This window comes from Diadema antillarum, unplaced genomic scaffold, assembly GCF_040938485.1.
Source record: "Diadema antillarum isolate AM-2024a unplaced genomic scaffold, OU_Dant_1.0 seq00000292_RagTag, whole genome shotgun sequence".
Lineage (NCBI taxonomy): Eukaryota > Metazoa > Echinodermata > Echinoidea > Diadematoida > Diadematidae > Diadema > Diadema antillarum.
In genome coordinates, this window is record NW_027271318.1 from 5,001 (window position 1) to 31,158 (window position 26,158).

The 26,158-nt window shown below is 39.2% G+C and overlaps 1 protein-coding gene across 1 annotated transcript in view; it reads left to right on the top strand.

Moving 5' to 3' along the window:
• The first annotated feature begins 7,715 nt into the window (after positions 1-7,715).
• Positions 7,716-26,158, top strand: part of LOC139730126 (SH2B adapter protein 2-like) — a 110,660-nt gene continuing 92,217 nt past the window's right edge. Inside the window, exons 1-2 of the mRNA XM_071641028.1 lie at positions 7,716-8,476; positions 10,685-11,417. Of these exons, the coding sequence (XP_071497129.1) occupies positions 10,710-11,417 (708 nt within the window). The 5' untranslated portion in view covers positions 7,716-8,476; positions 10,685-10,709. The remainder of the gene's footprint in view (positions 8,477-10,684; positions 11,418-26,158) is intronic.

Below are 26,158 nucleotides of genomic sequence, written 5' to 3' on the forward strand. Positions count from 1 at the left end.
TACCCAGTACCATCCTTGCGCACAAAGCAATGCACCCCTTCCCCTGACCATCAGAGAGACCATCATTTTTATCTGACCTCCAAAATGCAAAAATTTCAGCGTTCTGATGAGTTCCGATGCATTCCGATCTGACAAGCTCCAGAGGGTGATACCAGGGAGGTGTCTCACCGCCCTGATGATACCAATGCCAGAAGAACCCCAGAATCAAGACGCATGTTTAAAGGGACTGTACAGTACTAGTTGAGGTAGGGATTCATGTTTTGAACATTCCTAAGTGAGATAATGAAAAGCCTCTTATGAAATATGAAAGAGCATGTAATTTTAAGAAGGATTCAATGTTTATTTGATGAAAATTGGTTTTCAAATGACTGAGATATCCAAAAAAGTGCTAATAATAAAAGGCGACATGCCCCAACTTTATTAGTATCTCTTTGTTTCACCTTGTTTTTGGATATCTCAGCCATTTCAAAACCGATTTTCATCGAATAAACTTTTGATACCCCTTAGAACTGCATGCTCTTTGACATCTCACAGAGTGGTTTCTGAATATCTCACAAAACGTTAAAAGCTAAATCTTCACCTCGACCAGAACTGTACACACCCTTTAAACCCAATGACTGTTTAACCGTTGGAAACTCAACTGTCATGGTAGAACGTTGGTAGTCGCAAAACACAAGTCTAAAACACATCAGATTGACTCGACGCTTATCGGACTGACTCGATACGTACCCGATACTGGCTGGACTTATACGACCGAAAAATAAGCGTCCGATGGCGATCTGAGCTCTGTGCTTAGTTCCTTCATCGGACGATCTTGCCTCATCGAATCACGCCCGACATGTCTGACACTGACCTGATAGTGGACCAGCACAAGTCGGATTCATTAGACTGAGAACCGATACACTTCGGTCGGATATACCCTCGTTCCGCATAGATTATTTCTCATCAGTCACCCGTCGGAAGCAAAGTTTTTTTGCTTCCGGCCATCCGCCGAAGTTTATCGGATTGCAGTCTGATGAATCCGACTTGACTGTGTTGGTCGACTATCAGGTCAGTGTCAGGCATTTCGGGCGTGATCCGATGAGGCAAGATCGTAATGAAGGAACTAAGCTCAGAGCTTAGTTCGTCATCGGACGCCATTTCCAGTCCAGGCAGTGTCGGATAAATAGTGTCGAGTCAATCCTATACGCGTTAGACTTGTTTTATGCTACTATCGGGTGTGTCCAGCCGAAGTCCTATAACAGTATGTTGAATTTTCGACAATAACAATCATAGGACAGGCTAGCTTGAGTCTTGATTCTGATGGGGCTCTTCTTGCACATGACTGGTATCACCCTCGGTGAGCCTTGGTGCGAATCTCTGGAACTTGTCAGATAAGATTTCATTGGAACTCATAGGAACGCCGATTTTATTTTATTTTATTTTATTTTATTTTTGCATTTTAGGGATCAGATGAGCCTCCGATGGTCAGTGGGATGTGTGCTTTAACCTGTCTAATGACCGTTAAATCATCGGACACTCAACATGCAATTTTTACTGTCTTAGGATGGACACAAAAATCTGACATACATCAGACTGACTCAACACTTAACATATCGGACTGTCTCGACATGAAAGTTGCTAGTCCTGACAAGTTTCAGTCTCTGACAATTCCCTTACTTACAGTCAGTGACTAGAGCTTCTTAGGCAATCAAAACCAAGGATTTTACTGAACTTGTCAGCAACTGACAGCTTGTCGGGGCTGAAACCTTGCCCGGATCGCGTCCGATTTGTCCGAATAGTCGAACAACACAAGTCGGATTCATGAGACTGATACGATACACTTCAGTGGGTGACCGGTACAAAAACAACAACAAAAACAACAACAACAACAACAACAACAACAACAACAACAACAACAACAACAAATTTGCTTCAGACTATTAGTGACCTAGAGTATGAGCAAAATCATATGCTCTGTGTAGCCAGTGGCGTATCTAGGGAAAACGGCGCCCGGGGCAAGCGCGAAAATTGCGCCCCTAATTTCTGAAAAAGTGTTCAACCCCAACCCGATCCCGGTATATTAGGGACTTTAAAAAAAGGTCCGCATGATATGCTTTTTCAAGCACCTAAGAGGGGTCTTTTGAGGGTGATTTAAATGAAATAAATTTTGATACATTTTGGCGAGCGAGCGCAGTGAGCGAGCCGAAAATTTTTGTATTTCAGCTTACAAAACATGGAATTCATGTCATTTTTTCTTATTAAATCTTAAACTTCTAATCTAGATATAGTGACGGCCTTATAGATAACGATTTATACCAACAAACTAAGGACTTGAAGAAATACTCTAAATTAGTATGCGCGAGTCAGCCGAAATTTGTATACTTCTGCGTCATCATTACGTTTTGTTCTTATCTTCTTCTTTTTTTGATAAATTTAGGCGAGCGAGCACAGCGAGCGAGCCGAAATTTTTTGTATTTCAGCTTACAAAACATGGAATTCATGTCATTTTTTTCTTATTAAATCTTACAATTCTAATCTAGATATGGTGACGGCTTTAGAGATAACGATTTATACAACAAAGTAAGGACTTGAAAAAAATACTCTAAATTAGTATGCGCGAGTAAGTCGAAATTTGTTTATTTCCGCGTCATCATTACGTTTTGTTCTTATCGTCTTCTTTTTTTGATAAATTTAGGCGAGCGAGCACAGCGAGCGAGCCGAAAATTTTTGTATTTCAGCTTACAAAACATGGAATTCATGTCATTTTTTCTTATTAAATCTTAAAATTCTAATCTAGATATGGTGACGGCCTTATAGATAACGATTTATACCAACAAACTAAGGACTTGAAAAAATACTCTAAATTAGTATATATGCGCGAGTCAGCCGAAATTTGTATATTTCTGCGTCATCATTACGTTTTGTTCTTATCTTTTTTTTTTGGATAAATTTTGGCGAGCGAGCGCAGCGAGCGAGCCGAAAACTTGTGTATTTCAGCTTACAAAACATGGAATTCTTGTTGTTTTTTGCTTATTAAATCTTACAATTCTAATCAAGATATAGTGACGGCTTTAGAGATAACGATTTATACAACAAACTAAGGACTTGAAAAATTACTCTAAATTAGTATGCGCGAGTAAGTCGAAATTTGTTTATTTCCGCGTCATCATCACGTTTTGTTCTTATCTTCTTCTTTTTTTGATAAATTTTGGCGAGCGAGCCGAAAATTTTTGTATTTCAGCTTACAAAACATGGAATTCTTGTCTTTTTTGCTTATTAAATCTTACAATTCTAATCAAGATACAGTGACGGCCTTATAGATAACGATTCATACCAACAAACTGAGGACTTGAAAAATACTCTAAATTTGTATGCGCGAGTAATGAGTCGACATTTGTATATTTCTGCGTCATCATCACGTTTTGTTCTTTTTTGTTGTTGTTGTTAATTTTTGGCGGGCGAGCGCAGCGAGCGAGCCGAAAACTTGTGCATTTCAGCTTACAAAACATGGAATTCTTGTTGTTTTTTGTTTATTAAATCTTACAGTTCTAATCAAGATATGGTGACGGCTTTAGAGATAACGATTTATACAACAAACTAAGGACTTGAAAAAATACTCTAAATTAGTATGCGCGAGTAAGTCTAAATTTATTTATTTCCGCGTCATCATCACGTTTTGTTCTTATCTTCTTTTTTTGATAAATTTTGGCGAGCGAGCGCAGCGAGCGAGACGAAAATTTTTGTATTTCAGCTTACAAAACATGGAATTCTTGTCTTTTTTGCTTATTAAATCTTACAATTCTAATCAAGATACAGTGACGGCCTTATAGATAACGATTCATACCAACAGACTGAGGACTTGAAAAATATTCTAAATTTGTATGCGCGAGTAATGAGTCGACATTTGTATATTTCTGCGTCATCATCACGTTTTGTTCTTTCTCTTGTTGTTGTTGTTAATTTTTGGCGGGCGAGCGCAGCGAGCGAGCCGAAAATTTTTGTATTTCAGCTTACAAAACATGGAATTCGGAATTCTTGTGTGAACACAATAACACAATAAACATTGTTATTTGTCCGTGTCATCATCATGTTTTGTTTTTATCTTGTTTGATTTGGTTTTCTGCCCCCTTCTCCCTCCCCCCCCCCCCCCCCCCCCTCCTCCTCCCCCGTCCGGGCAAGTTTTTTTTTTTTTTTTCCCTTCTTCTTCTTCTTCTTCTTTCTTTTTTTTCTTCTTTTTTTTTTCGTTTTCTCGTTTTTTTGCGCCCCCAAGGAGTGGCGCCCGGGGCACGTGCCCCCCTTGCCCCCCCCCCCCTAGATACGCCACTGTGTGTAGCAGTAAAGTCCAACAATAATGATTTTAGATAGCGACAGTATATACTGAATCTTGAAAGCAGATTGCAGCAGCTCTCCGACGGCTCTGTTCGGTCTATCTTCATAGCGCCCTCTTTTGTTTGACTTTGCTCTTGACTGCATGTCAGAGGGAAACGACCAAAACGGATGAATATTCCGTGTATTCATAGGTTTTGTAGTGACGAAGAGTATGGCATAGGGACCGAATAATAATTAGACAAGAGAGACTCCAAAGGAAAACGTTTGTAATGTAACTATGCGTAAAATTTCAACATAAAGACCTGAAATTCTGACCCAGTGAAATGCAATTCTGAAGGAGATGGCAACCTTTTATTCTGTGCGACAATGAAGGGCAGCTGTATGTTGCCATCTTTGTGTGTGTGTGTGTGTGTGTGTGTGCGTGCGTGCGTGCGTGTGCCTGGTAAATCTTTTGGTTTCTGTTTATAAGCGATGCCCTTTTTCTTTTTATTTCCCAAAAATTCTAAGACATCATATAGGCCTACAGTGTATATCCAAACTTAGTGTATAAAAGTGTGATGAATTATGCTCCTGTCGCTTCCAGAAAAAAATGACTTGTTTCCATAGCAACATTTCGCAAGGGAATTCATCATGTTATTTGTAAGGCTCCATAGAGATTAAAAGCATTATTTACCATTTGCAGATGAAACAAAAACCCAGCTTTAGTGCTTCAAAATAGTTCTAAAAGGTGAATCAGGGATAGAAACAACCAATGTAAAAATTTGAATCAGCATATAAGTCAATGTTAATTGTTAGAAATACAAAATGTGAACAATAGTTATTCATAAAAATGTTCGACTAAACCGTCTACAGTAATATGGTTTATTGAGAAAAATAGCGACATTTCCTCCTTAAATTTCAGCCTCTATTGCGATTTTTTTAATGGTGAATGTTGTGTAATATAACTGACCTTAACACGTGTATGCATCAAATGCGATGTCTTGATCATTTTTTGAATTACTGCTCCTAATGGTAAACAGAATACCTTTAAACAAACCAAACTTGATTGAGAGTTCAAACAGGAAATTACATTGTCGCCCACAAAACATATTGTACTGTTCACTAATGTACTGTACTAATACATTGATGCATTAATGGAATTAATATTCCTCTATGTAAGATGAAACAGAAAGAATGCGATAGCCTTCATTAATGATTCACAAGATAAAATCCAGCTCTCAATCCATTAATGATTCACAAGATTAATCCAGCTCTCAATAGAGACTCTGGCTACACCCTCTCACCCACCTATGGTCCAGTGATCAACAAAGACAGGCAACGGCAGCAAGACAACACTTAACTGCATAAGGCTTGAGAAAGTCCTCAGGAGTAGGACGAAAGCTTGCCCACTACAATTAAAGGTTGGTAGAAGCTTAAACATTCAAATTTAAGATAAAAGTAGGCCTTTACTGAGTTTCACAATAACTGGAAGATTTGAAAAGAATATGATCATGATTATTAACAACTCAATGTGTGTGTGTGTTTTTGTATATTATCAAATTCCATGTATAGAATGTAAGAAAGGAAATATAACAGGGCTGGAGAACTGAAACTTTGAGTATAGTTTGCTTGTATTCACTCTTTCCATCTGCTCACCCGATAGCCCATTCTTTCAATAAAGAAAAGAAGCACTGGTTATTGGACGATAAGTAAGAAATCATCTTCAATTTCATCATATTAGAAGAAAAAGTCGTGAGCAATGTGAAAATGGTGGAATGACATAGAATGGTGATGGATATGAATTCCGTGCGGCTTCATTGACATTCACCACATATAGGCCTTTACGTATTCTGTAACGTAATTGCGGCCGATATAACTATACCCCAGCCTCAACTTTCACCATGAACATTATCGTAGAGAATGATTACGAATTGACAATGAGAGTTTCTTGATAATATTCTGATCAAACACAGCGAAGCCGAGAATTAATCTTCGGTTCCGACCTTGGCTCTCTCTCCTTCTCTCTCCCTCTCCCCTTTCTCTGAAGAAATAGTACACGCGCTTAATACTGACGTTTGTTTTAAGAGCGTTAACAAAATACGGAAGAAATATCAAACTGAAATACAGCATGAATTAAATAGTTACCAATTTACCAAGGGCCTGATATAACAGCACAAAAAAAAAGTAGGATTGAGTAAACATATAAATGATGATTTAAACTTATCTATATATAATACGGCTTCCGGCACTTCGAATATAACTCAGAGGGAGTTTGTTTCACAGAGATATTTACGGAGAAATAACAGAAAAAGCCCTATCACCACAACAGTTACAGCGTACAGGTGCGGCCGGGACCATGATTGTGATAGTTGCAGAGGATGGTGGAAAAACGGAGGGGTTGAGGTGGAGGAGCGGAGAGAAATCAAATCTTTGAGATAGGATGGGGCGACATTATTACATATTTTCTAAACAATGAAACAAGAAAAGGACAAGAACAACTAAAACATGATCCATCCCCTGAAGATCATGAGGCATGCCAGGGAGGGGTTGCTATGTTTATGTGATTCTTTCGCCCATTCTTTTGTTTTTCTTTATTTAGATTATTATGGTTTTAAGCCTATCATATGTAAACGACAGTCGAAAGGGTCTGCCCCATCACTGGAGATCTCAAAGGCGAAGTAATATTCAGATTTTACACATTGCTTCTGATCTGTATGGTATGTGATTCGTATGAAGCAGTGTCTCAAAGAGAAGCGGGGAAAAACATTGTCGATGAAATATGTTTGTTGCGGCATAGAGGTACCACTTTGGTTTATCTTACTGCAAATCTCGAAATCCTTACAGGTGACTCAACGCACTCCACAGCTTTCGTCAAAGTTTCGAAACTATTATAGTTATTACTCCGCCCTGAGTGAAGTTTTTTTTTTTTTTTATGAAGTTCATTGGCAAGACAGCTCTCTCGTTCAAGAGTGTTCAGCCCTATATAAATGTGATAGCTTGATTTGGGAGGGCAACGCGGGATCACCCACCTGTGGGATCACCCTCCAACGTGTCTTCGGAGGAAGTCAATCCCTGTGTGGTTTTTCTCTGGCAAAGTTCACATACATCCTTCTAATCTTGCCTCTTCCATCCAGTAGCCTACTTATGACGAACCGAGGTTTCGCGGAACCTGTGTCACAGTTTACAGGCAGGCCCAACCCCGACGCGATATGAGTTATTACGTGTTTTTCTCCCTATTGTATTTAGACTGGAATGGAATGCACGCGTGCAAGGCCGCTGGGTCAATGCTATGAGAAGTCAGCTGAGCGGAGCGTTCGGAAAAGAGGGCAGGATCTAGGAAAGTGCAGTGACGGAAACTAGCCCGCAGCTACAATGTAGCTAGCTAGATTGTATGGTACATTGGTAGCTAGCAGTTGCAGTGAAGTCCCGTAGTGTGCATGCTGTATACCTGTAAGAAGCGTGCGTTGCAGATCGCGGAAACAGAAACCCCGAAACGGTAAAAACGCTTGGACACATCGCCACATTTGTTCATTTTCAGTGCGTGAATAGGGTGCTATTTGTTCGTTTGAGGGCACAGGATGACTGAGAGGATGTGAACATCCCTGGATTTTCTCACGGCAAAGAGTTGATTCTGATTTGTCCATCTGCGTATCATTTTATGCCAAACCTAGCCCGTCATCAATCGAAGCATTGTGCAATGCGTTTCAGTTTCACTTGGTTTCAATTCAGTGAATGGATGCACGGATTTGCCATAGCCTACCACCGCATCGTGATACAGCCATCGTCATCCAGACTGTGAGATTATAATCTGTGGTAAAATCAGTCCAGTCCTTCATGAAAGTATGGTGTACCGGTACAACAAGTGATCGATCCTTGTAAATCAAATTACTGGTAGATGATAGACTATTTAGTGAGTATTTCGCTGTGATACCCAGCCAGGCGTCTGTGTAGCGCCATGTCGTCAGCCGAGTTGGTTTTTCATCGGCGATCGCCAGCCGTACGATAGAGGGGAACCGGCCGCCCCGCACCCTCCCCGTTGCTCCACTCTCACACACTGCCTGTTCCTCCGCTCCGAGCTCCTTTGGACAGGGCACGATTTAGCACAAGCCAGCAAAGACACACTCTGTACTTTCAGCATTAAAACTCACCCACCAGCGAATATTTGGGCTGTGCAGCCATATATCAGGTGGGTCGACGCTAATTCACTGGACATGCTGCAGTATTCAGTTCAGAGTACACATCTGCTTCAGTGCTTGATTTATTTGTTTTGACTTTTAAGTTTTATAGGACTGGACAAGTGTTGGAGCAGAGTCTAACGTGTTAGAGAAATAATAATATATGTTTCACAGTAGTTTAGCACCATCTAGTCTGTCATTTGTAATCTACTGTAATGCAATAGTGTAGTTACAATGACGTGATAATGCTCTAGTTTTGGTCCGTATCATATGTAAGCAGATCTATTTTAAAACACTGTGCATGCCATATGTATGCATTGCCATTGTCCATAGGTGTGTACAGTATGTACATTACTACATGCATGCACAATGCAATGTCAAATACCTCAAATACGTACCAGTAACATGTATTGTCTATGCATATACGGGACAGCATATACAGCTGTAGAATAGAAGCTAATATCATGAATAATTGTGATGGGGGTCTTTCTAGATGGAAGGTTTGATAACTTCCCTTTGCCTAGATATGCTTTGCAGTGTTGTGTAGCCCATGAATAGTCTGTTATCATGTAGTCAACTGGTTGTAGATATCTAGTTAAGGCTTGGCTTCATTGCAATTCAATACAAACTGAATAAATGTGACCTTGCAGTATAAAAACAAAAAGTCACACCCCTTGATTTTATTTGAGGACTCAAAAGTGAATTGGGTCAACCGAGTCAATCTTGAGTTTTTCATATTTTGTGAAAGAGCTATCCTACATTTTTTAATATTCTTAAGTTTGGGTTCATAACATGAATGGGAAAGTTTGTTTTCAGCAGTTTTTCTACAACCCTTTTTTGAGGGAAAGTACTGTGTATAAATGATCAGGTATGTCTTAGAGGCCCCTTTTCATTTCTCAAAATCCTTTGCACACTCTTCACTTTCAAGTCTAATAACTTTTGACAGGATGATGCTACTGCTTTGAAAGTTGGCATTGATCATGGACAGAATGTGTTAATAGAATATACTCAATTTCAGCTTAATCTGATTATCCCTTCATTGTTATTGCTCCAGTGGTTTACATCCTGTGTTTTGTCCCTTTCATCCCACAGCTAGCATGGCTTGGTAAAGATTAAGCACTTGAATAGACCCTGTAGAGTACTTCAGAGCCTCTTTTTCAGTTCACACTTTTCCAGAGTGTGTGTGCTTTCTTTCCAGTATTTAGAATTTCCATTTGAATTGAGTTGACATCAATTTAAAGCTTAGAGTCTGCTCTTTCAGAATCTGCCCTTGATTTAAAATCCATGTCTAGCAACTTTTTGTTGGTTTTGTGATGTAGGGTCACAAATAGACTTTTGTTTACACCTTAATATCTTCTATCATTATTAAATCAGTAGGTTAAGGACTGAACCAGCTACCAAGGTTGTAGCAAAGACAAAATTGAGTTAAGATTTTGAACTACAATGTAGTCAAACAAAATCATTGTTGTTGTAGTTGTTTTGATATAGATGCATGATCAGAGATAAGGTGAAAAAAACCCCAGAATGATCAGGGCATCAGTAAAGTCATCCACCTATGAACTGTGAGTGAGACATTATGGCAGAGCTACGTTGTGCAAAATAAGGAAAAGGACTTGGTGCATTAACCCATTCCATACAGGAACCTGGCGGCCTGTATGGGGATTTCAGAATTCAGTATGGAACGGGGTAAATGACATGGACAGGACACTCTTACAAAAAGAGAAATTAGGCAAAATATAGATGATGTCAGTACTGCCTGTGCCTCAAAGGTGTTCATCAGACAGAGCATCATACAACAAAATGTGCACTGTACACATAGATGCCACTTCGAAGTGTTTTTGTTTTGTTTTGTGTGTTGTTTTTTTGCTTAATACTATTTCTGGTTTTACATTGGAACATGATAAAACTCAAGATGATAGTGTTCACAATAACATCAAACTTGCAAACATGCTTTGATGGGGGATATGTCGTTGGTATCACTCTGGAGAATTCAGGTAAAAAATGAAATGTGAAAAGAGGATGCCATGACCAAGAGCTGTACATGTATCTAGGAGAAATCAATGAAGTGATCTTACAAGGAATTCACTGTATGCATGTAACCGCACAGAAAGTTGCATTCCTTGTTGGAAAGACAGGTTGTACCAAATGATAATTACAAGTGATATGTCACATGAGTTTTTCTTGTTCAAGTCATCCTAACTTATCTTTGGTATGTACAGGTGATGTTCAAAGCGTCTTTCCCAAATGCTCACTAAGACCACTCCCAGCATGGAATCACAGAGCTGGACTGAGTTCTGCGAAACGGAAGCGCACCGGGCTGCTGTCATCTTTTCTCGGAACTACCGACAGTATGCCGCTGCGGTGGCAAACTCAGCAGCCACCCGATCCCAGGTCTCCGAGCCAGCGCCCATGGACAATCCAACCAGGTTTGCCCAGCGCTTCACCGAGCATTTCATGGAACACTTTGAAGCGGAAGTGAGGAGGGGCTTTCATTCTGGGAATCTCCCCGAAAGTATTATAAGTGCGGAAAATGACAATGCTGCGAACGCGCAATTGAACGGAATGCAATCCGAGAGCCAGGAGTCTGCCAACACGTCCTTGGAGCGGGCACCCAGCGTCGGAACGAACAGCAGCGAGGATATCCACCATCACAACCATCGTGATAGCCAAGTGTCCGCCGGCGGAGACCGCCCCTTCTCGCTGGTCGGGCGCGATGTCGGCCGCAAGCTCTCCTTCCGCAACGTCCGCAACAACATTCGGCGGCGCTTCTGGCCGCAGCAGGAAAAGGAGCGCGAGCGGGACCGGTACAATCCGAGGGACATCGTGAGGGAAGGGATCGTGAATTACTTGAGTGGGGAGGATAACCAGGGAAGACAGAAGTGGGAACGGACTAAGCTTGTGTTGATGAAAGGAAGCGAAGGATATGTCCTGGACTTTTATACACCTCCCAAGGTGAGTACCCATCTTTGAATGTCGTATAATCTTGTCACCGTTGTTGTGGTAAAGTGATGTAATCAAAAGTTTATTATTCATATTAATATGTATGATAATATGTATATTTATATTCATATACATTGTATATGAATGTCTTTAATGAGTGGATTTGTCATCTGTGCCAAACGTTGCGCAACTATTTGCCGAGTGCTGGAAGGTAAGAAGAAAAGGATGGAGGAGTAGGTGGAGAAGAGAGAGGGGAAAATGGAAGATGAACAGAATCCGTCACTCAGGTTGGTACTGTACATGTAGCAGTTGCACAAAGAATTGAAATTTACTGTAGATGTATTAAATGTATTGTTTATGTTACAGTTGAACCAATTTTTGACTAGTCACACATTTAACACCAATGTCTTCTACTACTTGTTTCCGTCTCTTTACTGAATGAAAGTGAAGCTATCATAAATTTGACATAATTACAAGAATTTAATGCCACAAACATGTAACATAAAACTCAAGATGAGTCAACCAAGTACAAAATATAGGCCTATTCACTGCCATATGCTCGACAGTTAGTTTTCTGCGTAACATCAATACAATATGATTTTTTTCTTTGGGCTCCAACTGTTACATGGTCAATCACTCTTACAAACATGAAGGAGATTTCTTGAGATCCTTTGATTTGTGGTGGTAGAGATGTTATTTTCAATAAATTGCAGCTATAAATAGATAGAATTGGTGTTAGACTAACCACCTAAAAAGCAAAAGGGATATGAACCCCAGCAAGGGAGAATCCCCAGTTGACACCTACAAGTTGTAGTACAATGTGTCATGCATTATAGGCAGACACTAAATGATTCACAGCAAGGACAACTCTGTTTGTAAATGATCGTCTCAAGTGTGAGTTCTACTTCCTCATTTGTTGTCATATGAGTGCCAAGTACAACAAGCTACAATGTACAAACTCGATATCATCTGTACCATCGCTCTCCTGTATGTGTGCAAGATGAGACTTTGTATTCTAATCACATTGCAAATCTTGAATATGGTTCTGTACAAGACTCTACAAGTCTCTACATAGGAGACCTGTGACTAGGACTCCATTACAAGTCAGTTGAATAGCTGCTTGCTCATTTTCAGAGACTGGTTTAATAACCAAAAGAAAATTTTAGAAACTTTTTGGAGACTGACGGATTGATCAAGACTGATTCTACAGATCTTTATAAAATATGATCAGTGCAAAAAGTAATTGAATACATTTACAACTTGAATGTTCTGAATTGTAACAAAAGACAAGACCACTCTGGAGTAAAAGGGAGTACAGTGTAGTCCCAATCTGAGTAGTGAATTTGAGAATGATACCTAGGAATTCCAAAACAAATGAAAACAATACCCTCATTGGAGCTTGACGATTTAGTGAAGTCATTATCTGTCTATTAGGGAGCTTTAGATTTTAGACGCGCGGACGTTCAAAGGGAAAAAACATGTGCGCAGAAGCGCGCGTCAAGTCGATCTATTTTTAGCTTGCGTCGCCTGAGTTTTTCACTACGCGTACTGGGCTATTTTTACGTCCGCACAGTTTGCAACGTAGAGAGCTACTTCATGCACCGATCATATGGGGGCACGATTTTATTTTTTATACGTTGCGTCCCAGCGTAATCTAAAGCTACTTTTCAGCACGACACAGGGAAGAGGAGAACGTCCAGCGCAAGCGTCGTCTCAAACGTCCGCGCGTCAAAATCTAAAGCTCCCTATTGTCAGTTTATGACAGATTGTTTTTTCCATCCCATGCTGCTGACGTAGATGGATGTCTATCAGCTCTTTGTTCCCATGGCTCATGTATTGCCAATCAGACAGCCTCAACAGCACTTGTGGATATTAAAGGAAACAATCAAAGATAGACTAACAGTGAAATGATAAATAATGACTACAGGATCATAATATTCGTGGTCACCATTGAGATACATCTAATGTTCCCTTCTCTTCCAAAAGGGTACACTTCATGTACAGTACTGTATGTAAATCTTGTAATTCACAAAACTTCCCAGTCATGTGGCAATCTGGCTACTGTAGGCCTACATTGTACCACACTGTGTGGAAGATGATAGAACCATTGATCTGCTGACTTTGTTTTAAAGTGTGGTACATCAGGGAGGTGGGTTGGATAGGATATGGTACATGTACCAGGTATGCTTCACACTGGATCCCCTCTATAATAGCAGACAGTCACTGTCTCACTGAATGTTGCATTGGGCAGTTACTGCACCACTTCTGTCATGAATGATGACGCGTTATACACATCTTTATGGATCGGTCAAGGTACAGAAACCAACCCAAAACCAAACAAAAATGTTTTTATCGCTCTATGGATGATTCTTTTCCTTGTCACGGAGGATAGTGTTGCAGAGTGTTTGATTGCTTGACATGTAGCGCACTATTAAAGGGATCGTATAGTTTCAGTTGAGACCTAATTTCAGGTTTCTAACATTTTTTGGTGAGATGATGAGAAACCTCTTATGAAATATGAAAGAGCATGTAATTCTATGAGGAATTCAACATTTATTTGATGAAAATTGGTTTTGAAATGGCTGAGATATCCAAAAAAGAGCGATTCTAATAAAGTGTGGGACCCACACTTTATTACGATCGCTTTGTTTTACTTTGTTTTTGGATGTTTCAGTTGTTCCAAACCAGATTTTCATCAAATAAACTTTGAATTCATCTTAAAATGGTATTTTCTGTACTATATCATTTAGTGTTTTCTTGGTATCTCGCAAAAAGTTAAAAGCCCAATTCTCATCTCCACCAATACTGTACTATCCCTTTAAACAATGTACCTTCACTTGATGATTTTGTACCGGAACACTATCCCAAGATTTTTCAGTGGCAATGATGAGGATACGTTCATTCATTGGGAGGTATGAAGTTGACTCTTGCTTTGGAATAATCGCGAATGAACTCTAAGGATAGTAGCGTATGAAAAAGGTGTGACATGTAATGCCCATTCTCATACTTTTTTGTTGTATAATAATGCTCAAGGCACGCCTGCCTCGGCCTTCAATCCAAGGCGGCATTGGCAGACGACAAGCTTTTATTCAAAACTCTCTCAAGTGTTCACCTCATCCCCTGCACACACTGCGGTACTTTCAGTATCACTTCCAGGCTACTCATCAAGACGACTCAAAGTTTGACATACACACAGTTAAACCATAAAGGATATGGTTTTCGTTCTGCGTGTGGTCTCATGTTCCACATATGGTTTTTGCAAAAGGGAACAATCCAACCTACAAAGTAGTTATTACAGTATGCTATTAAATATAGTTACACTTGCACTAGTAGTGTATTGTGCTTGTTGCGTTTTCTCCCAGCTCCTACATACGTTGTATCTACAGTACCACCAGTACTTTGAAGTTTGAAGTTCTATTTTCTCCTGTCACCCAAACAAGGACATTGAAGAAAACACACAGACTGACATGATAAACAATATCATGATTGATACTGACACAGAACAATAACATACATGTACACGTACATTAATTTCGCAATGTTATATAGAGTATGTACAATATGTACAGTTATGGAATTGATTGGTATCGATCTAAACACTGGTAGTAAAATAAACTGACGATGTATACACGGGGTGGTTATAAGAACTATACATTCACGAATCTCATATGTACAAGTAGGCAGTCTTTGTAAATGTAATGTACCGTAAATAATTCATTGACTTTACATTTAGCTTATGACTCTATAATTCAAATAAAGGTTTGGAAGTATCTCTACAAGGTGGAGCTTCATTATTTCTCTCGAGAATTTTGCTAAATTTATTACTTCCTTGTGACTTTTAGAATTGAACAATTGACACATCTCTACACATGATATCAGTCTACATGTTTGCTTGTGGTCGTCTGGACGAGGGGAGGTTCCCGCAATGTTTTCTATTCTTTCATTATTTGTGTGTGTGTGTATGTGTGTGTGTGTGTGACATCATTATAATGACATAATCAAATTAAAAAAGCCAAAACATAGTTCTTCAGAAGGGCTCAAAATTCATCCTCTACCATTTGGAATTTGCTGGCAATACATCAAAAGGGACTACCAAGAAACTTGTGTGGCTGTTGCGAATTCCCAGGATAATGAGTTGTTTTGGAGTGTTTTGAGGTCAAAAGAGTACAATCTACATTGTATGTTGATTTCGATTATATGGATTATACAACATAATATTCCTGAAGAGCCCTCCCTGTTCAGTAGTGGGCAGGTTGTGCCCTGGCAATTATACAGCTGTATTTCCCAATAAGCTGCATGCAATGCACTCTTGCATAAAAGATTGATGAATAAATGCTTTGGCGTGATTTGTCGATAATGGACATTATGATAACATACATGTACAAACGTGTATGTTCTCAGGTTACAATACTGTTGGCATATCTTTGGGGCTAATGTTTCACATTTTCGTCATTACCAAAGTCCAATTGTGTTATCTCAGCATTATTTCACACATTTCCTGTAGCATTTCAGAGCAAAAATCGATAGTTTCTGTAGGCGTACAAATGTTTCATAGCTACATAGAACATGTTCTACAATGTGCCTTTAAATTTATAGGCCTACGTACAAATTCTATGTACAACTGTATTCATATTGTTTACAAACTGTAGTTTGAATGAATTACAAAATAATGTTCCAGCTTGTTTACATACTTCTGTAGTCATCAACATGTTGCCACCCACTTACATTAATTTCAGTTTGTTTGTTTGTTTCTTTTTTCATCTGCTTCTTCTGGAGTTGAAGAGTATGTACAGTGTACATGTAGGCACTCAACCTCAATTGTGGGTGTGTGTACACTGAGATTGTGTACACCTTGTACAGTACAATAATGCACAATTGTACAATGTACGTACAATACAGTTTTGTACATTGTACGCCATACATGTAGGCCTACACTTGTATAATATACACTGTGCGTGTACAGTTTTACACATTGTATTTATGTCATTGTACATTATGTTTATCAAGTATGGATTATTCCTTTGATAAGTCGGCATTATCGCGAAATAGGTCCCCACTCCATTCACCGCTATTCATTTCGTCATAGCTGGGGACTTGTTTCAACCTCCATAGACTTTGCACATAGTGGAGACACACACGCAGAACGAGAGGGGACCGATATCACAATTTGGCCGATAAGTCTTAGAAAAATTCTTCAGGTTTGAGCTACACAGTAAGCAAGTATACGTCTACCATTAAATGCACACTGTAAGTTATGAGTTCACTTTGTTACTCTCATATGAAAGCATTAAGGCAATTGTTGAACTACAATTCACAAAGGTTTTATGAATCAAGAATGGTGCTTTTTATCATAGACTTAAATAATGCACACCAGTCAAAAGGTTGAAGCACCCATTGTGCAATTTGTATTGGCCTGTGATTTGGGGTAGAAACAGACTCACTGTAGCCAGACGAGACAAGTCATGTGTGCAAGATATCATAACACTGAATCGGAGGTCACAGTGTGGCTTTCAGCCCACTCATAGTCTGACTGTCTCAGCTGCAGCACTACTCCGAGGACTGTACTAAGCATTCTGAGGGAAAATGCAGGGAAAATTTTTGAAAATTGGGAGTCCGAATCAAGATGTTGTTTTCTCTGTGATACTTCAGGTCGTTTTGGGACAATTATTGCAAGAAGGAAATGTTGTTGTATGCTCATTGGACAGATATAGGACAAATGTCAAGAAAGGCTTCATGCTCAAGTTGACTGTGATACATGTAGATAAAGTAAATGCAAACAAACAAACTTTTGGTAGAAATAATATCAAAATCATATCTTTGCAATACTTAAATGTGGATTTTTTTTTGGAATATCGCACTACTTTTGGCTAGCACATATTCTGTAACCCGCAGAAAGATGTTCACAATTTATCTGCATATTTTAAATGGGTTGACAATTGCACAGCGGGAATTCAAGAACCAGTGAATATGTTTATGAGCCGCTCAGCGCAAAAAAAAAAAAAAGAGAAAAAAATAACTGTGCAAAAATATCAATGTTTTGAGTAAAATGCAATGTAGTATAAAGTTCTGGAGTTCAACACATACCACAACCTGTATTCTCATACAATTACAGTGATATTTGTAATTTTTTTTTTTTTTTGTAGTACTGTACCAATATTCATGCAGGTTTAGAGGCAAGTTAATGATGTCATCGCCTTGCAAGTTACCCATGACCTGCACACAAATCTTTACGTAAATTTCTTCTTGATTAGGAAATCAATGGATAAATTGATTATATCCTTTGTGTCAAATTCTTGCTAGACCTGTAGTGCAATTGTTGAGCAGTTGTGACTGTATAGGGGAGGGGTTGTACAGCTGTAGAAGCTTACTGAATTATCGACCTCCGAGATGTTATTCTTATACTCTGTCATAATATTTTTAGAAACCAATTTTAGGAAAGTTTTTAGCTAATGACTTCATCACCTCGTTGAGTCTGCATTACAGGATGTGTAAGTACATGAATTAGATGTGTTTGTGTTTGAAATGACTGTTTATGCAACATACAATATAATATGAAGCTGTAAAGTTCCTAAATTTTCTTGTGTTTTTTTTTTAACAATTTTATTTTGTTTGAGTTGATTCCATTCACAGTAAATGTCATGGAGTAGCTCGTCCTACTTTTAATGTGAGATTTGAATTCAATTTGCTGCTCGACTTCCACTATACTTGTTTAGCTCTCTTTTTTTTTCTCTTTTTTTTTGAGGGGATGTGTCCCTGTAAAAAAACAAAAACAAAGGGGATGTGTCCCTGTAAAAAAAAAAAACAACGACAAAAAAAAAACAAGTTTCAGAAAAGGATGTGTTTTGAGATGGAAGTAGGCCTAACACTATGAGAAACTGTCATAAGAAAAAATGTGTGCTGTATTAAACTGCCATTGTTTTTATTATCAGATATGGGAAGAGGGTATCTTTTCATGTACAGGCCTGCGCGTGTAAAAAAGTTGATTTTATATCTTCTGTTGTACGTTTTGGCAACTGAATATCTGATGGATTATTCTTTGCAATTTGTATACATGTACTGTACAATATGTACATTCAAAATTAATCCTGTAGACCTACAATATAGATCATGCTGTACACATACACAAGTTTGTACCAATGGATTGAGCATTTTTCAACTACTGACATACAGCCTCTACATGTACTTTGATTTTATTCCCAGTTGGGAAATGGCAGTTCATGCTTGCTCAACTGCAAAATTTAGCAAATAGTTTGTGAAGTTAATAATTTGCTATCACAGTCACACTGTAGGCCTATACTGCATAGTTTCAACAAACTTACTGTACTGTATCTTGAAACAGGGAGGTGCGAGCTGAAATTTTCGCGGTGGTTTTATTTTCGCGAATTTCGCGGATCACCTTCGAACCGCGAAAATAACAACACGCGAAAATAACAATGGGCGATTAACTACATTGTAAGTTCAGTTAGAACCTCATAACCGCGAAATTAACAACACGCGAAAATGTCCTCCAAGTAGCAATTCGCGAAAATATCTGTACGCGAAAATTTCAGCTCATACAGTACACTGTACAGACTGTACCTCCTTGTGTGAGATAATGTGGCCATAATACGGTAGTAAGAAAACATCATACACTTATTTAATGAAATAGTAGAAGAGGAACTAAAATTGCATAGGATCTACATGTATGTGTATCTATTATATGCAGATGCTGAATGAATGAATGTGACAAGATGTTTAGCCAACTGTTTTGAGCGTCATAATGGTATGCCATACAATTTGTACATTCCACCAGTACCATGTTATATCTGCACACAATGTACTGTGTTATATAATGTAGGCATGGAGGACTCCCTATATTAAGAAAGTTGTTGCTTCAGAGCAGGTGTGTTTTTTGTGCCCACAGTCCCTTCTACACTGTACGTGTGTCCAGTATACCCACAGTACGTGTGCAATGCACTATCTACCGGTATGACGGTATGCCCGCTGCACATAATTAGTGATGTAATGCAATAAGCGATAGCCACACAAGTGTTTCCCAAATGTGAATGTAATTGGTTTGCCAGATGAAATCAAGGGTTTTGCCCTCCACCCCGATAGAATGCAAGCAGAAGGATTCAAATGAGGCATGTACAATTGTATAGTGACAGTGTGGGAATCTAACCCACGCCAAAGGCTTGTGACTGAACAAATACAATAACTCAAGTATTGCAGTGCAATGGTACACTGTAGATTTACAGCTGTGTGACGGGAGACTGGCTACAGTAGTTTTTCAAAACAGTGGGCCTTGCATCAAACATTGCACAATGCAGCATGGATTTTTGTGTTCAACATCTATGGGATTTTAGCTTGCTTTTGCTCTGTGGGTTGTGCTACACAGCCTGCTTAGAATGCAGTGATTGTGTGCATGGTATTACCCTGTAGTCAGTTACAATTTGTACAATAGTGCAGGTCATACAGTATATGTCCTTTTACAATAATGTATAACAATATTTGAATAATTAATTTGATCATCCATTTTGAACAACCAACATTGTGTGTTTGGTATGCCTTGTGATGATTTCACACTTACTTTGTATCAAAACCTTTAAATACTTTTAGAAACAATGGACTAAAGTCCAGCTGAATCGCATGGTGTAGATTTTTTTTCCCCCTTTTTTTTAAAACAGCAAATCCAAGCATGGTGTGATGCAAATGACTGTACACATCACAAATCATGCTGCATACCTGTACAGAACGACCAGTATACAACTGTAGCCTTAGACGAAATGACTGTACACGTAGATCTATACATTGTACACACTAGACATTATCTACACCTGTACTTATACATTACAAACACAGCTGAGCTATTAAAGAAGTACAACTCAAAGCTGAATAACACTTCTTCACTTGTTGTGATCAGTAAGCCACCATACAACTACATGTACTGTAAGTGCCAGTTTTAAAGGGTGTGTACAGTTCTGGTCGAGGTGTAGATTTAGCTTTTAACATTTTGCGAGATATTCAGAACCCACTCTATGAGATGTAAGGGGGAATGCAGTTCTAAGGGGTATCAAAAGTTATTCGATGAAAATCGGTTTTCAAATGGCTGAGATATCCAAAAACAAGGTGAAACAAAGAGATCCTAATAAAGTTGTGGCATGTCGCCTTTTATTATTAGCACTTTTTTTGATATCTCAGCCATTTGAAAACCAATTTTCATCAAATAAACGTTGAATCCTTCTTAAAATTACATGCTCTTTCATATTTCATAAGAGGCTTTTCATTATCTCACTTAGGAATGCTCAAAACATGAATCCCTACCTCAACCAGTACTGTACCGTCCCTTTAAGCGATAGTACATGGTACATGCAGTATTCATGTACCAATACGCAGGATGACCCTTCTGATTTCTTTATTACAAAGTGGTAAGTGTTTATTACAGCTGTGATCTTTTAATTCACAAGAGCAGTCATATTTTCAGACTCACTTGCCAACCTCAGCTAAAGAAAAAAGAGCAACAACAGCAACAAATTGTAAACACTCTTCTCTGTCCCAATGATTACCAGTATTCAGACACACCCACAGACACACCCACAGACACACCCACATGGTGTACTGTTGTACCTCAACAATGTGGACACCTCTCGCATTTGGGAGATGCTACATTGTACGTAATGTAGATAGTGTACCGGTACCTCTGCTTGTGGCGAATGGGATTTACAGTCACAAAAGGTTGTTGAAACTTGGTACATTGTGTAGCAGATTATTACCTCTTTCAGTAACTCATGAATGCATTTTTGGCCAGCTCCTGGCCCGAGCTAAATTGACCCACGCCAAGCAGTAAAAATTGCGTTCAGTATAACTACATGTATATCAGAGCCGCGCTACTCTTATGACAACCCATTCATGAACTCAGCCACGTAAGGAATAACTACCATGGTAACTGAACGCGTGCTCCGGTGGAGGCACGGCCAGGTAATTGTGACCTTTGACCGTGCAAGGAATTTAGGCCCGAGCTTGGCGCTGCTATGGTTCATAAAATCTTTGGTCGCGGGCGCCAGGCCCGAGCCTGGCCCGAGCCTGGCGCAGGCCACTTTGGCCCAACCCATTCATAAAAACAAAATTTTACGACTTAGCTCATGCCTGGCCCGAGCCAAGAGAGTTACCTGGTACTGAAAGGGGTATAAGATTTTCTGTTTGTTCATGTACACTGTACATGTGCTTGTACACTGTACATAATGTATTAACGGGTGCTGTTCGTTATTCCGAAGGTTCGTTATTCTGAAGGGTCGTTAATCCGAAACACGCAAATTCCCTATACCTACAGGGTCGTTAATTTGAAAATGAAATAGGGTTCGTTAATCCGAAAATTTGTGTCGTTATTCCGAAGGTTTGTTATTCCGAAGATTGGTTAATCCGAAAATGAAATTCGGAACAATGAACCTTTGGAATAACGAATCTTAGGAATAAAGAGCCTTCAGAATAACGAACCTTAAGAATAACAAGCTGTAACCATACACTGTACAATGTAATGACAATTTAACTGAATGATATCAGTACAAAAGTCATTGATAATGCTTATGATAGTAGTAGGCCTACACAGTAATAATGATTTTTTTTTTCTATTGATTACTTTATTAGTTTTATTATCATTTCCAGTATTGTAGTGATGATTACAGTATTGATAATGGGATTCATTCTTCTTATCACTATTAATCTGTTAGGTACAAAATATACACTCGTACAATGTAGTAAAAATGAATAGGAGTAATAGTACTTAGTGATAGTACAGTAGTGTCCGCATAGTCGGGTACCGATTTATCGGGTACTCCAGATAATTGATGTGCAAAGTAAACAGACAGTTTGGATGTGTGTTATAAGATAAACGGGTACAACTGTAGGCATTTTGGTTAAATGGGTAGAATTTTTCTAGGCATTATTAAGCCTCAATCTATTCTTATTATTTGCCCACAGAAAGTCTTTGAAATGTGTATTCTGTAAAACAAGGAATGTTCGTGTGCATTTAAATTTCACAAATTTCGCGAGAACCAAGATTGGCGAAATTAAAATGCACGCGAAAGTTCTTGTCTACACTGTATGCATTGAATGTTAGAGGCAACTCGTGAAAATTTCATGCCATGAAAAAGGCCGTCGGCTCCAATTCCCAAAAATTTCAATGCTGCGAAAATATTGCATGTACAGTAATTATAAATTTGGGGAAAAAATGTGAGGTGCTGAAAGGCGATAGAGTGCTACATGGTAACTTACATGTATGTTTTAATATATATGTAAAATGTGTAGTGAACAATCAATTTGCCAGTTCACTACACATGTAGACGCATTTATACATGCCGTGTACAAACCATTACACCAGCACCACATACATGTGCTCTACCGTGATTGTACACACATACGTGTAGTGGCGCACTAATCATGACATACTGTAAACGTGGAAATTTTCGCGGTACATTAATTTTCGCGGATTTCGCGCTACGCTCGGCTAGCGCGAATTCAAAAACGCGCGAATATATCTTCACAATTTTCTACGCACATTTTGAACGGGATGAATTGTGTGCGCTTCATCGATGATACTGCTACGTAGTACAATGTACAGGCATGTTTACGCTACTAGTACTGTGCGAAGAGACGATACCCTAGATTGCTGTGTACTGTAGCATGCATGTGTGCACCGCACGCATCGATGCTACAGTCCCCCGTGACTACGGTACTAGAGTCACAGCTGTACTACGTATTTGAGTGCTTGTACTCGCAGTCGAGCCGCTCGCTACGTCGCTTGTCGTACGCTGGCATAGCAAGCTATGTAGCAGAGGCTTTGGATGAAACCAGTGAATGTGTACTACAGTAAAGTAACCTGCTGCGGAGCGCGAATTTAAGAACCCGCGAATACGTTTTCGAGCCGCTCAGCGCGAAAAATTAATCGCGCGAAAATATTGACGTTTACAGTAGTTACTTGTAAGTCTGACCAGCTTTCGATAAAAAGGAGGGGTAAGCTACAAGCTCCACTGAAACTCTAGCCTGTCTTCAAGATGCTCATGAAAAAGTGATTAATGCCATTAATTGGGACAACAGAATTTATGGCTGCATGCAAACTTTACGATGTCAAGTTGCATATAAAATTGTACAATGTCATGTTGATCTGACTTGTCCGACGAAATATGTACATTACAATCATGCGTACTTTCATGAATAATGAGTCTGCACTCATGCCAACAGTGTCTCGGCATGGATTACCGATTCTCGGTATCCTTTGCTGCAGTTGGTCATCAGCAAGGAACAGTAAAAACATTATGATTCTGTTGGGTTTGTATGTCATTTTCCTCTAAACCGTTACGACAGAAATCCGTGTTTCTTCAAAGGCTTTGCGACTTTTAAAACGAGTTGTGGTTGTAGTGACACTTTGTGCATGTTGTGTACATGGGACTGTGGTGCTGATACAACATGTGCATATCATAATATCAGTGTGTGGTGTCTTTGATTTGAAAGAAACGTGCTCTCTGGTTTATCGGGTGCTCCGCTCTAATCAGACAAGAGATATTATACTCTGCCAGACGCAAGGAGGGCTGTACTAGTAAAGTCAGAAGTGAAGTACGGTACGACTTACGTTGTACCTGTTACTGTCAAATTAATTCTTTTTGAATATTTTTTTTAAAATCAAAGTTTCATCATAGTAGCTATGATATTGATGTTAGAAAAAGAGAATGTCAAGTAATGATGAAGTTTAGAGTGTTACACTCTGTCAGTTTATCCAGTTTATTATGGTTGTATTCGGAAAAAACAACGTACAGCTATACATGTTTGTGAAGCTTTGGTGTAAAACCTGCATACAGTACTGTTGACATTTGAGGCTGATCATGCATATTACGCTGAAGATGCCTGTGAGTATGTTATGTGTATTTTGGCATCAAATCCCTTCAATGCACGGAAACACGCGATACACACACACACACACGCACACGCTCATGCTCCCAAACTTTGCCATCTCAACAGATCCTCTGGATTTGGCACCCTCCGTCTTTCCCTCCCGCGAGTTCCGGCGTCCGCTTTCAAGCTCTGCCATTCTCTCGCCTGTCCCAAATACGTCCCTCAGCCTGCGTAACCAAAACTGGCATCCAGTATCTCCACAAATCCTCCGAGAACCGATAGATGGGCCGCGGAGAATCCGCTTTGCGAGGCCTCTTTTTTTTTGGGGAAGACCAGTAATCCCCCCTTGAAGAGCAAGTGACTGTGAAATGATTTTCAATGCTTTAAATTTCCCCTCATTCCCTTTAAAAGCTTAACTTGTTGGGATATGAGGATTTGTGATGTGATAGTCATCTGGATTACGTGTATCTGCAACTTTTGGGTATGGTGGTCTTTGAGGCCAGTGCGAAAGGTCTCGTGACCACAAAGTAATCATTAAAGTCCCATTCGCAGTGTGGAGGTGGTGTGAATATTTATATTTCTCAGGAAGCCATCTGCAGATAGCTGTACATGTAATTAATTACTGAGTGTAATGTACAAATTGTAGTTGATTAATGACATCCTTGGTAAAAAGGAATCAGGTAACGAAAAACGTGTGTGGGTCAGCAAACTCAAAGTACGGACAAACTTTTACCAACAATTGTGGTTGAGGTGCTGCTAACTGTAAGTAACACAGATTTGAGTGAGTGGGATCAACAAAATGTTACAAGGAGGTTTTGTTTTATGAATACAGGAAGAGATGGTGAAACAGGCAAGGAAAGATCAAGTTAAAAAAAAAAAAAATGAAGCAAGATGGTGCATGCCCATGATTTGTCCCAAGGTACCACAATGCTGTTTTTCTCTTTTTCTTTTTCTTTTTTTTTGTGTTTAAAGTGTTGTGGAGGAGGAAAAAATGTTTTATAGAGGAATACAATGTACATGTACGTAGTATGCATCTCGGTAAAAAGGATAAACTCATGCTGTCCTTTTTGCAAGTGTTTTATTTCATTTTTCAAGCAAGCAAGCTCTCTTCTCTATTTTCTAACTCTGATATAATTGAACTTTTAAATGTACAAGGTGATTGTACTTTTCAAAACAGCTCATTTGACAAAATCACAGAGAAATATACCACATTGTAACACATACATTGTATTTCTTCATTAATTCTACTTGATACATATTGCATGCCATGTACAGTGTACACTGTACATCACATGACAATCATTATTTTGCAAGTGGACTAAGGCAACACATAATTGATTATATCTGGTCTATGTACGATTTGCCAGTGCCCATGATTAATAAATTACACATAATTTGATTTATCATCTACAACGTAGCACACTGTCTCTGCAGTCCACTAGGAGTTTGTCTCCCAGTTTCATGCACGTGACAGTTTCTATTTCCGCCCCGCCCCCTCCCTGAGGAGACAAGAGAATTTGATTAATGGATGTTCACCAGGTGGCGAAGGTGACAAAGTTTTTCCAGTCCATTGTCAGAGTGGCAAACCTGTTCCTGGATGAAATTGGATTATGTAATCATCAATTCAAACTGCTCGCCCCAGTTCCTGTTTGGCCGTCTGGCTGTCAAGTCAGTTGTCAAATGAGTGGTCATCACCAAAGGCTGTTTAAAGGTGGACCGCAATTTTTCATACTTTTTTGTTTTCCCTTTCCCATCGCCAGCAGAAAGCATGTTAGTTAAACTGTAAAACGAGGAATTTTCGTGTGCATTTTAATTTCGCGAATTTTGCGAGAGCCAATATTCGCGAAATAAAAATGCATGCGACAACACTTGCATTGAAAGTCAGAGGC